The sequence below is a fragment of the Rhinoderma darwinii genome, chromosome 1 (genome assembly GCF_050947455.1).
Source record: "Rhinoderma darwinii isolate aRhiDar2 chromosome 1, aRhiDar2.hap1, whole genome shotgun sequence".
Lineage (NCBI taxonomy): Eukaryota > Metazoa > Chordata > Amphibia > Anura > Rhinodermatidae > Rhinoderma > Rhinoderma darwinii.
Window position 1 is genome coordinate 189,158,039 of NC_134687.1, and position 14,389 is coordinate 189,172,427.

Sequence of the window (14,389 nt, forward strand, 5' to 3'; positions counted from 1 at the left end):
CAAATGGCGCTCCTTCCCTTCTGAGCCCTGCCGTGTGCCCAAACAGCATTTTATGACCACGTGTGGGGTATTGCCGTACTCCAGAGAAGTTGCTTTACAAATGTTGGGTTCTATTTTTCCTTTATTTGTTGAGAAAATTTAAAATTTGGAGCTAAAGCTACGTCTTATTGAAGAAAAAGGATTTTTTTTATTTTCACTGCCCAATTCTAATAAAATCTATGAAACACCTGTGGGGGAAAAATGCTTACTACACCCCTAGATAGATTCCTCAAGGGGTGTAGTTTTCTCAATGGAATCACTTTTTTGGCGTTTTCACTGTTTTGATCCCTCAGGGGCTTTGCAAATGCGACATGGCCTCCGCAAACCATTCCTGCAAAATTTGAGCTCCAAAAGCCAAATAGCGCTCTTTCCCTTCTAAGCTCCACCGTGTGTCCAAACATCCATTTATAACCACATGTGGTGTATTGTTTTACTCGGGAGAAATTGCTTTACAAATGTTGTGGTGCTTTTTCTCTTTTAGTCCTCGTGGAAATTAGAAAAAATTAGCTAAACCTACCTACATTATCTTTGAAAGAATTACGATTTTCATTTTCTCTGCCTACTTCCAATAATTTCTGCAAAAAACCTGCGGGGTCAAAATGCTCACTATACCCCTAGATAATTTCCTCAAGGGGTGTAGTTTCCAAAATGGGGTCACTTTTGGTGGATTTCCACTGTTTTGGCACCGAAAGTGCCCTTGAAACCTGACATGGTGCCTAAAATATTTTTTAATAAAATGGAGGCCCAAATTCCACAAGGTGCTCCTTTGCTTCCGAGGCCGGTGCTTCAGTCCATTACCGCACTAGGGCCACATGTGGGATATTTCTAAAAACTGCAGAATCTGGGCAATAAATATTGAGTTGCGTTTCTCTGGTAAAAACTTTTGTGTTGCAAATTTTTTTTATTAAAAATGAATTTCTGCAAAAAAAAATGAAATTTGAAAATTTCACCTCTACGTTGCTTTAATTCCTGTGAAACGTTTAAAGGGTTAAGAAACTTTCTAAATGCTGTTTTGAATACTTTGAGGGGTGAAGTTTTTAAAATGGGGTGACTTTTTGGGGGTTTCTAATATATAAGGCCCTAAAAGCCACTTCACAACTGAACTGGCCCCTGTAAAAATAGCCTTTTGAAATTTTCTTGAAAATGTGAGAAATTGCTGCTAAAGTTCTAAGCCTTGTGACGTCATAGAAAAATAAAAGGACGTTCAAAAAACGATGCCAATCTAAAGTAGACATATGGGGGATGTTAATTAGCAACAATTTTGAGTGGTATAACTGCCTGTCTTACAAGCAGATACATTTACATTTAGAAAAATGCTAATTTTTGCAATTTTTCACAAAATTTTGGTGTTTTTCACTGGTAAATATTGAATTTATCGACCAGATTTTTCCACTATCATAAAGTCCAATGTGTCACGAGAAAACAATCTCAGAATCGCTTTGATAGGTAAAAGCATTCCGGAGTTATTACTACATAAAGTGAAATATGTCACATTTGAAAAAATGGGTCTGGTCCTGAAGGCCAAAATGAGCTTGGTCCTGAAGGGGTTAAGGTCTGGAGACTGGCTAGGCCACTCCATGACCTTAATGTGCTTCTTTTTGAGCCACTCCTTTGTTGCCTTGGCTGTATGTTTCGGGTCATTGTCGTGCTGGAAGACCCAGCCACGAGCCATTTTTAATGTCCTGGTGGAGGGAAGGAGGTTGTCAGTCAGGATTTGACGGTACATGGCTCCATCCATTCTCCCATTCATGCGGTGAAGTAGTCTTGTGCCCTTAGCAGAGAAACACCCCCAAAACATAATGTTTCCACCTTCATACTTGACAGTGGGGACGGTGTTCTTTGGGTCATAGGCAGCATTTCTCTTCCTCCAAACACGGCGAGTTGAGTTAATGCCAAAGAGCTCAATTTTAGTCTCATCTGACCACAGCACCTTCTCCCAATCCCTCTCAGAATCATCCAGATGTTCATTTGCAAACTTCAGATGGGCCTGTACATGTGCCTTCTTGAGCAGGGGGACCTTGCGGGCACTGCAGGATTTTAATCCATTACGGCGTAATGTGTTACCAATGGTTTTCTTGGTGACTGTGGTCCCAGCTGCCTTGAGATCATTAACATGTTCCCTCGTGTAGTTTTTGGCTGAGCTCTCACCTTCCTCAGGATCAAGGATACCCCACGAGGTGAGATTTTGCATGGAGCCCCAGATCGATGTCGATTGACAATCATTTTGTATGTCTTCCATTTTCTTACTATTGCACCAACAGTTGTCTCCTTCTCACCCAGCGTCTTACTTATGGTTTTGTAGCCCATTCCAGGCTTGTGCAGGTCTATGATCTTGTCCCTGACATCCTTAGAAAGCTCTTTGGTCTTGCCCATGTTGTAGAGGTTAGAGTCAGACTGATTAATTGAGTCTGTGGACAGGAGTCTTTTATACAGGTGACCATTTAAAACAGCTGTCTTTAATGCAGGCACCAAGTTGATTTGGAGCGTGTAACTGGTCTGGAGGAGGCTGAACTCTTAATGGTTGGTAGGGGATCAAATACTTATTTCTCTGTGCACAATGCAAATGAATATATATAATTTTGACAATGTGATTTTCTGTTTTTTTTTTAATATAATCTATCTCTCACTGGTAAAATTAACCTAGCCTAAAAATTCTATACTGTTCATGTCTTTGACAGTGGGCAAACTTACAAAATCAGCAAGGGATGAAATACTTATTTCCTTCACTGTATATGAGACAGCATATCTATAGCACTACGACCCTATAGCTATGGATAGGATTAGATACAGTGGCTCAGCAGACAGTATCACATATGATAGGCTCAGATACAGGGCCCAGGTTGCTGATATTGCGGCTCTAGCGCTGGACCCAGCAAAGGTATTTATAAGAATTGCTTTGCTTTTTTATGTGTTACAATTTTTTTGTGTTTGTGTTTTTTTACAGGTTCGGTTGTTGGACTACTTCGGATTCGAGGGCTACTTCGATGACTGCGTTTTTTTGTTATTTTCAATAAAATTGTTAATGAGGATTGTGTATTTTTTTTATTTCAATAAAATATTTTTTCTATGTCCTTGTATTTTTTTTCAACTTTATTACTACCGCCTTAGTAATGGCAGCTGGCTGATTGACAGAGTCCATTACTATGCGGGGCTCCATCCAACATCGTGACATCTTGCGCAGCGCATAGAGTCTTGATGCGAAGAGTCGTCAGAAGCCTGTGTAGTTTATTACATAGGCCCCAGTTACTGGAGGAACTTTTTATAGATGTGGTGCGGGGGTATGCTGGCCCCCTGACTTCGGGGTCCGTTCGCAATTGCGACCGCTGTGACCCCTATAGTTATGCCACTGGCCCATTGGCATTCATATATTTCTATCTAGTTGCATTATAAACTAACTCAATAACAAAAAGGTATTGGAAATGTATCTAAAACAACAATTAGGAAAGTATACAGCATAAAGTATTCTTAAGTGTTTACAGAGAAAAAACATATTTCTTTCATAATGTAAATGTGATTGGTAGAGTACCATAAATTTAATATAAGGTTTAAAGAAAGTAAGTATTAGCTGTAGTAATGACATTTGCTTTTCCTCAGGCTGGACTTAGCAGGGAACAAGTCAGTAGAAGGATCATCTTATCAGGCTCTCCTTGCACCTAAGACAGGAGTTTCAGAATGCGCTCTTCCCACCCACCCTCGTTGTTAGGTTACAGTGAGCACCTGCTACATAGTGAAAATCTTTTCCTGTCGGACATATGCCATTCTTTCATAAATGTATATCGTACCATACTAACTTCAGAATTATCTGCAGCTCAGAAATTGTCCTATTGGTTGTATAAAATTGCGCCCACCCCACTTAATGGTGCCCTAGACGACAAACTACGGCTTACCCTTGTCCCAGCCCTGAATCTAATTTGACATCTGAAAGAAGGTAGTAAAATTCAGTACTTGATCCCATTTAATATACTGAGTATTAACTTCATATGTGAAATTGTAAAAGCAAACATGGCAGCGTGTAAGGAACCGACTAAACCCCCTACTCTCATGTATCCCCCTCTCCCTTGTATCTGTCCATGTGGGGAAAATGTTGAGAGTGGGAGAGTGGTTTCCTGTGTTTTTAACTAAAAATTACAAGCATATCATATAATCTATTACCTAGAGTCAGTGGTGTAACGTTCGTGGTCTCAGGGGGAGCAACCGTAACTGGGCCCAGAGGGAAATGAGGCCCACATGGGGCCCCTCTGGATCCCCTGGTACTGGTCAAAACTATAGGAGCTGCAAAGGCTGCCTCAAACCTGGTCGTTAGTCCCGGAGGGGCCCAAATTCCCTTTTTTCCCATGTAAGCAGACTAGATTTTGCATTGAGGTCCAAGAGCTTAATTCTCAATGGTTGCACAGTAGCCATAAGTAGACTATTAAACTATTGGATGCTTATACCTTGCTCATGGACTTTGGACTTTGTTTATTGATTCTTGAAAAAAAGTTGAATCAATGTGTAATGATGGGGGTAGGGAAACAGACAAGTGAGCCATAATCTACCCGCCACTCAGTCCCTGCCTACTTGCAACGACCCGCCCTAGGCGACGGGGTACAACTGGGCGATGGTCCCTACGCTCAGTAAGTGCACGACAGACAAACAGACAAGGGTACACAAAGCTAAGGGAAATGGGACAGTTGCCCACGGCAACACCGTGAGCAACAAGAGTGGTGAACGAGCCGAGTCAAACCAGGAGTGTACGAGGTACCAAACGCTGAGCAGGAGAGTAGTGAACAAGCCGAGTCAAAACAGGAGTGTACGAGGTACCAAACGCAGAGCAGGAGAGTAGTCAGTAAGCCAGGGTCAGAATGAAGCAGGGTCAAATAGTTCAGAAGCTGCAGCAGGGCCAGGAAATCACACGAGAAGAATCACAAGCAAGGAGGAACAGGAAAGGCAGGTATAAATAGACAGAGGGTGGGAGCTAGCTCCGTCTGGCCAGGCTGTGATAGGCTCTCCCACTCCTAAGCCTGCCATCCTGAGTGGTGGAAGATGGAGTCAGTCTCACAGACATAGAAGCAGGTGCAGACTGATTACCTATGGGCCTATACACAGAAGCTGTGCCTGGCATATCCTTTACACAATGTTTAGCCAGTTGACAATACTATGTGGAAACTGTGGGGGTGAGGGGTAGTTTGAGAGGTTCAAAAGTCCACTTCAAATGAACCTTTGCTTATATTTTAGAGAATTACAGAAATCTATAACATAAAGGGCCCAATTTACAAACTGTGCCAATTCAGGTGATTGCGAATTGATGATGAGGAGAAATCAAATTTCCAGAGTCTACCCTCTTCACAACAAACAGCAGAATACAGGTATTACTTACAGTCCCTATACTGTCTGAATAGAGAGAGAGGATGTCGTAATATGCTGATTGCTATACCGGACCTTCCTCTCTATGTAGACAAGTTTCAGGCGCTGTAAATTATATCTGTATTCCGCTGTTGATGCCAGGAGTTTCAGGAACAAGAAGTTTGGTTTCTCTGCACCTTTTCTCCTTTTTTAGCCAAAATGAACCCCCTTGTACAGTAAACTGAGTAATTTGGACAAAAAGCATTGTATTAGGGAATTTCTGTAGACCTTTGTTGAGCCTTCTCGTTAAAAATATAATTAAGGCCTTATTCACACGAACCTATATAATGCAATGTGGCCGTTCACACGGCCGTTGTTTCAATGGACAGTGTGAAGGGTCCATTAGAAAATAGGACATGTCCTATTTTTTCACGTTTCACGCATCCCTCCATAGACTATGGGGCATGCCTGATATCACATCCAGCAGCGCAGAGCACGGATGCACCTCGGACGTGCAAAACTGCAGTTTTTCACATCCGAGATGTGCAACGCCCATGTGGATATAGCCTTAAATTTACCTATTTTAATGATTTTCATTAGTATATGTTTAAGAGAATAAATCTACCCAGAAGTGGCAGGTTACACTTTCCATTATATTGTATTATCACCTCTTAATTTACCTGTCAATTATTCAGTCGCTGTTCTGAAAACCAGAAGCAAAATATGGTTTGGAAAAGTTGCACTCAATTTAATAATGCCATGCTATATGCAAATAAGATTAACACTTTACAATAACATTAAAACGCCAATTACCTCATTTATAATGATCCAGTGACAGTCAAAGGCAACCAAATTAGTCTCAACGACCTGCAAAAGGAAAACAAAGAGTTTGAGTCAGCACACAGTAAAAGCAGGGTGCATTCAATCATGCAAAAACAGTCAGAAGAAAATTCTCTTACAGAGCTTTGTCATTCAGATTTAAGTTGATAACCTTTACAAAACACTGTCATGTATTCATATTTCTTCTTAATTAGACGCTTCAAAATGTTGCCACGATTGTGACGGTGCCCTTTTATAGTCATAAAACAAATAGCATTTCAATAACTGGAGTTTGTTGTAATTTAAAACACGATCACATGATCTTTTATTATAAAAATGTTCATGCAAAAATATGGAAAGTGTGAAAGTTTAAAATGCTTACATGTAATTTGTCATTTCACACATCAGTAAAAAAAATAAAAATTTATTTCATATATTTCATATATTTTAGCTTCTTAAGTATATCCCTTTCTATCTAAGCCCTCTCAGCAATTCAGGAAAGTGAGGAAGGGTCAAATCACACAGTTACCGGCAGCTGTATATCCAAGAACTGGAAAAGAGATTAATAGTTATTACCCCTCACTTCCCAAAGAACACGTCCATTATCCTAGATGAATGTGCAGGGTATTTTAATAGCGTCGAGAAAGTGGGAACACCTCTGGCCCTGCTAATGTGTGGGAGAAATAATTGATCGAACATGTTACAAACCAACATGCTGGATTCATGTTTCCCCTATGGGCAGATATTGACCCTGTAGACATTAGGATGTGCACAGCGATGCACCGCAGGCTAGGAATCAATAGACAAGACTATCGTTTACTACATTTTTGGACTTACAAATAAATCTGTCACTATAGATGATATGGTTCCCAATGCTTCTGACTGGCCAAGATGGCTTAATGAGAGGTGGGATTTCTATTTGCATACAGTTGATGCTAGATATCCCCCTGATACTCACTTTGTAAAGTTGTTTTTTTGGTGCTAAAGTCCACAGCAGCTTATCTTTATTAAGGTGCCATCATTTAATTTTATTTCAAGGTGTCTATATTACTGACAGATTCACTTTAAAAATTTTACTTTAACAGTTTCCCACCACCGCCATTTTTTGGATTTTCACTTTCGTTTTTTTCCTCCCCACCTTCCAAAAGCCATAACTTTCTTATTTTTCAATAATATTGCCGTATGAGGGCTTGTTTTTTTGCGGGACAAGTTATTTTCACGGCACCATTTACTGTACCATAAAATGTAGTGGGAAATGGAAAAAATAAATATTTGTGGGGTGGAATAGGAAAAAAATAGCGAATCCTCAAACTTTTGAGGGGTTTTGTTTTACTGAGTTCACTGTGTGGTAAAACTGGCATGTTAGCTTTATTCTGCGGGTCAGTACGATTACGGTGATACCAAATTTATATAGTTTTTTTATGTTTTACTACTTTTACGAGAAAAAACACTGATTGTTAAAAATAAAATTTTAGTTTGGTCGCCATATTCTGAGAGTCATAACTTTTTTATTTTTTTTTCTGTAGATTGAGCAATGTTATGGCTTTTTTTATGCGGGGCGAGCTGTAGTTTCTATTGGTATCATTTTGGAGTACATGAGACTTTTTGGTCACTTTTTATAAAAAAATTTGTGGGAGATGAAGTGACCAAAAAAACAGCAATTCTGGCGGTTTTATTTTTTTTTACTGCGTTCACCGTGCAGACTAAATAATGATGTATTGTAATAGTTCAGACTTTTACGGACACGTCGATACCAGTTATGTTAATTTTCTATATTTTTACATTGTGTTTGAGGGAAAATGGGAAAAAGTAGTTTTTTTAACTTTTGATAAAAAAAAAATTATTTATTAAAAAAAACATTATTTAAATGTTTTTCTTTTTACTTTTTTTTACTTTTACACGTGGTGTGCTGTACCACATGGTAGGCTTAGATACATGGTTCATGTGTGATCCTGGCTGATGGACCCTGTATCTAAGCCTACCATATAGCAGGCTTAGATACAGGGCCCCAAGAGACAGTAATCTTATATTGTATAAGATTTATGTCTGCTGGGGCCCTCTATCTAAGCCTAACATGTGGTAGGCTTAGACACAGGGCCCATAAAACAGGATCACACATGGTGTGATCCTGTCTGCTGGGCCCTGTATCTAAGCCTACCACATGGTAGGCTTAGATACATGGCCCATGTGTGATCCTGTCTGAAGGGCCTGTTGTGGTAGCTTAGATACAGGCTCCAACAGACAGTATCACACATGGGCAGTCTATCTAAGCCTACCATATGTGTTACTAGTGTTATATTTTTGTTTGTACATTTTTTTTTTTTTTACACGTTTTGTTGTTGGACTACGTCGGATTCTAGGAGTGCTTCAATGATGGATTTTTTTCATTTTCAATAAATAGGTTAACGAGAGCTGTGTGTTTTTTTTTATTTCAATAAAAAAAAAAATCTATGTCTCTGATTTACAGTGTCCATTACTAAGGCGGGGCTTAGTGTTAGCCAGTGAAAAGGCTAACACAAACCCCCATTATTACCCCTTACCCACCACCACCAAGGGTGCCAGGAAGAGCAGGGAACAATCCAGTACCCGACTATCTGTAGTGATGGTCGGGCACTGGGTGAGCCGCAGGCTGCTATTATTAGGCTGGGAAATGCCAGAAACAGTGGCCCTTCCCATCCTGGTAATGCTAGCCTGCTGCTGCTATGTTGTATCTGGCTGGTTATGAAAAATGGGGGGGACCCCATGTTATTTAAAAAACAAACAAAATAGAAATAGAAAAAACGATGGGGGTGTCCCCCCATTTTTCATAACCAGCCAGATACAAAACAGCAGCAGGCTAGCATTATCAGGGTGGGAAGGCCCACTGTTGTAGGCCCTTCCCAGCCTAATAATACCATCCTGCGGTGCTCCGTGCCCGACCATCACTACAGATACCTTCCCGGCACCACTTGTGGTGGTGGGTACTGGGGTAATATTGGGGGGATAGTGTTCACCGGCTAATATTAAGCCCCGCCTTAGTAATGGATGCAGCGGCCATTACTAAGGCAGTAGTAATAAAGTTAAAAAAATACAAGGACATAGAAAAAAAAATCTTTATTGAAATAAAAAACCCCCATTCAATCCTCGTTAACCATTTTATTCAGAATAAAAAAAAACGCCATCATCGAAGTTGTCCTCGAATCCGAAGTAGTATTTTTCATAAGCTCGGAAAACCTCTTTAAATCATATTGAATAAACTTATTGAAGGAAGAAATCGAGCTCCATTGCTCTGAACTATTTATGTACCTACTTTAGAAAGATTATTTCTAATGATAATCATATTTGATTATACCAGGCAAACTGTTGAAAATACTTTAAGAATGGACTTTAATATCAGGAGCCTGTTGGCACACAATGGTCTGCAGTAAGATTCAGATCCACCATTGTACTGCACCAACTCCCAGTACTTGAACTATAAAGGGTCCGGACCTGAAGACCAGCCATCCATTTCCACACGGCCACCTAAAGGCTCTGAAGCATAAAGGACAATCTGAATCCTGAATATGTAAAATAAAAAAGATAACATGGTAATTTTACTAATGCTATTCTATACTACTGTGTAACTATTTTTGCTTGATTATCATTTTTAGCAAAGTATAATTAAAGACCGTTTTAAATGTGATTTTTCTACAGAAATTCTTTCAGTAGATCACAATTAAAAATAATTTCATGTTCTCAGATTTTCATTTGGTTTTATTAGACTATCACACCACTAACTTCCCAATATTCCCATAGTGATCCATACACATTTGGCGCTGACAGATTGTTCAGTCCAAACAGTAGTGGAGAACGTAGCTTTTGCCAAATTATACTTATCTAAATAAACCTTGCACACAAACCATTTACTCTCTGTTTCAAACCTCAAAACCGCAAGAAATTAACTAAGCATGTAAGGGTTGCTCGAACATCTGCTGAGGATCCTTCCAGAGGAAACATTTTAAACATGACTGAACACACAGGAGGAAATAAAAGGATATCTCTCCCTAAAATAAAATAAGTCTTTTGATATTATTTTCAGCCATTTAAGAATTACTCTGGTCACCTCAAAAGGTGACATCCATTTGTCACCACTAGTCGCAGACAATACATTGTCTATTGTGTTGGTTATCCAACTTTCCATATACTTTGAATGGCTACTACAGTGACACCTGGAATTTCAGTTTTGACTGAAGGTGTTCTTTAAAACCATTAAGATTAAATAAAGAAAGAAATCATTTGTACAATAAACTGTATAGTATATATTCACTCTAGATATAAAAGTTTTGTTGCCTTGCTAAAGGCATATTCACGTGACCACCAGACCTATATGAGCTTGTTAGATATTTTTTTCCAAAACCATATGAAGTTGGGCCCACTTTTGCAGCCCTAACAGCCTCCACTCTTCTGGGATTTTGCACAAGATTTTCGAGTGTGTCTGTGGGAGTTTGTGCCATTCAGCCAAAAGAGCATTTGTGAAATTAGTGTTTTTTTACACAAGAGTAATATTTAAAAACTGGCAAATCTTCTAGATAACAACCTTCGGGATGTAATGCTATCTCTGGCCCACCCAGATCAGACAGACTTTATGCCTGGTTAAACTATAGATATAAATATAAAAAGGCTTTTCTAAAAATCTTCATGCTGCATTTAATGGCTCACCCACCGGTTATGTTGTTTCACTTTTTGGGCTTGTCCACATGTAATGGAATTGCTGTAAAAAATTTCTGCAGCAATTCTGCAGAAATTAGCAGAAATGTCACCTTGGAAAAACCGCACCATTTCCTGCATTTTTTACTGCAGAAAATGTTGAGTATTTTCCTGCGTTTTTGTCAATGCGGGAAGAGGGTGACATCACTTCTGAAAAACGCAGCAATTCAGTCAACTTTCCGTAGCAGGAGTAGACATGCTGCGGTATGAAAAATACGCACTGCAGGTTCATTTATGCTCGGAAATTTTACGCAGCATGGGTATGAGATATGTTAAATCTCACATACTTTCATGCTACTGTATTCTGCTGCGTATTTTCCTTCCACAATTCCGGACAGAAAGTGCACAGCAATTACGTTACATATGGGTAAGCCCTTTATGTGCAAGGCTCTTGATTCTATTGAGTGGTATTACCTTTGGGAAAACCTGAAGAGATATAATATAGAACCCCCATATTTAGCCTGGGGGTAGCTACTCTCTGCGGATTCATTGGCTAGGATCCAAACTCAATACACAGTTTCTGCTGTATTTCCATTGGAAAGGAGGACTCAAAGGGTGCTCGCTCTCTTCTTATCTATTTTCTCTTGCGACAGAGCCCTTGGCTGCTTTGATAAGAAGATCGTCCTCCATGGTTGGGCTCTAGTGGAGACTTTCTTTCATAGAAAAAGTCTCCCTAATCTAATTCAGTCTGAATTTCCCCAAAGTTTGGATTTGGTGGCGCATGAATCATCAAAATGGCGGCCGCCATCTGCCATTATACATATTAGAAAAAGGAAGAGGGGAGAAGAGGAGGTAAACAAAAATACCATACTCACATGTTCTCCAATAGCCACACATCCCTGCTGCCCTCATTGCAGTGGTCACATGGGACAAAACAATGTCATCTCAGGAGGCCAACAGAGCCATGCGTCGCTACGCGAGACCAGGGGAGATGAGTATGTTTTTTTTCTATTTTAGGGGGGGAATCGCAAGTGCTCTGATTGCCCTGGTTTACTCTCTGATATCTTCTAGGACTGTGTGCTACTTGGATACAGTCTTGGAAGACATCAGAAAGTCAGACAGGGCAATAGGAGCCCTTGTGATTCGCAGTAAATTTATTCGGCCTGAATAAAATCGGGCAGCCGATTTGACAGAGTCAGCCCCGAAATGAATTTCAGGAAATTAATTAATCTGTGCTATCTATGTATAAATTGTTAAACATGAGTCGAGGGTGTCCACAGAAATGTGACAAGATTTGGTGTCTGTGGATCAACTGTTCCCCATCAGCTAATGACATTTTTTTTAAAAAGATGATGGAATACCTGTGATATGAACGATTGAGTCTATTAAGTTATTTTTCTGTTTACTGCATATGACTCCGTTTCTTTAGATGAAAGGGGGTGGGATGCAGGGGCATTGCTAGGGTCTTAAAAGATCAGGGCCCCGAGACATATATTTACCCCCCTGGAAAATATATATTTTTTAAATAAATATCGGAGATAGCTTATCTATAAGACTAAGGCTCTTATAGCTACACCGCTGGATAGAATTGGATACATTGTCTCAGCATACATTATCAAACATGATAGGCTTAGATACGTGGCCCCAGCAGACTGTATCACACATTATAGACTTAGGGCTCATTCAGATGAGCATGATTCTCGTCCGTGGGCTGTGCGTTGAAACAACGCACAGCACACAGACCCATTGATTTCAATGGGGCTATTTACACATGCGTGAGTTTTCACGCAGCGAGTGTCCGTTGCGTGAAACTCACTGCATGTCCTATACTAGTGCGTTATAATGCACCTAGTCACCCATTGAAGTCAATGGCTGCGTGAAAACCACGGACAGCACACGGACGACATCCGTGTGCTGTCCGTGTTTGACGCATCAATTACATAAAAAAAAGTGCTTGCAAGTGCGTGAAAAACACATGCCACACACAAAGCACACTGATGCAATCTTTCACGCTCGTGTGAATGTAGCCTTAGATACAGGGCCCCAGCAGTAAGTATCCATGTACTAATCCTCAGGGGCAAATTTGACATTTCTGGGGCCCCAATCAAAGTTATGTCTCAGGGCTCTAATCAAAGACACCTGTAGAACATTCCCCACAAAATGCCCCTGTATATAGTGTCACAACCCCATGTATGGTTCCACACACAGTCCCCCTGTCATACATCCCCCTTGTAGACAGTGCCATGCAGTCCCCTGTAGGTAGTCCCACAAACCCACCTCGTCTCAGCAGACAGTATCATACATGATAGACTTAGAAACAGGGCCTGAGCAGTAAGTATCCTTGTACTAACATATGTATGTGTGTGTATGTATATGTGTGTATATGTATGTGTGTGTATATATATATATATATATATATATATATATATGAGACAGCATATCTGTAGCACTCTGACCCTATAGCTATGGATAGGATTAGAAACAGTGACTCCGCAGATAGTATCACACATGATTGGATTAGATACAGTGGCTCAGCAGACAGTATTACACATGATAGGCTTAGATATAGGGCCCAGCTCTCTGACATTGCGGCTCCAGCGCTGGACTCAGAAAAGGTAAGCATAAGAATTGTTTTGCTTTTTTATTTGCTACTAATATTTTATATTCAGTGTTTTTTTACAGGTTCGATTGTTGGACTACGTCATATTCAAGGACTACTTCGATTATGGCTTTTTTTATTTCAATAAAATATTTTTTTTTATGTCCTTGTATTTTTTTAAACTTATAGAAGGCCCAGTGTTAGCGACGCCCCAGGTGGGGTAGATGGATTGGATGTTCTGAAATAAGAGGGTGGTGAAGAAGGTATATTTGAGGTGTTTGTTTTTTTAATAAAGCCATATTTTTATTTGTTCGCCTATGCAGGTTGGTCAAGCACTGCCCACCCATGTGGAGGCACATGTCCGTTTTTTGGGGAAAATGTATAAATAAAAACAATATAAAAATAGAACAATGGAACTATCCATAGTTCCCATACAATAGTGTCCATTAAATATTGCCGACATATTAGTGCCAGTCACATTGTCCTTAAACAAGTATTAGTTATAGTGCTCAAGTTCATTCACTCTTACTGCACAAATATCCATCTTGTTTAGTCTAAAAACTTCTAAAGATTTTTTTTATTTCCGCTATTTTTTGAGTGACTTCGGCTAAGGAGTATCTGAGCCGAGTAGCACTCAACATCCAAAGTGGTACGTCACATACAACGTCATGATGCTGATCGGCGTCAGTACATAGTATAAGCCGCAGCATGCTGAGGGAGCCTGAGGGGAACAAGAAGAAAGAAGAAGAGCGGTGAGGAAAGTATACTTATTTTTATTTAATCTTTTAAATGTCCAATGGGGATGGGGGGTTGTCCGATCTGGGAGAGCAAGATATGGTGCCCGACACGGGCCTCTACCTTGCTATTCCTCACATAGTTAAATGTACGTCAGCTTTCTGGCGTAAATTATAATAAATTTGTTGGGCCACTGTGGCCCCACCTTGG

At 40.0% G+C, this 14,389-nt stretch overlaps 1 protein-coding gene across 1 annotated transcript in view; it reads right to left on the reverse strand.

The window, feature by feature from the left end:
* The window catches only part of GRID2 (glutamate ionotropic receptor delta type subunit 2), a 1,233,941-nt gene that overhangs the window by 588,591 nt on the left and 630,961 nt on the right, over positions 1 to 14,389 (reverse strand). The window contains exon 5 of the mRNA XM_075860662.1: positions 6,175 to 6,228. Within this exon, the coding sequence (XP_075716777.1) occupies positions 6,175 to 6,228 (54 nt within the window). The remainder of the gene's footprint in view (positions 1 to 6,174; positions 6,229 to 14,389) is intronic.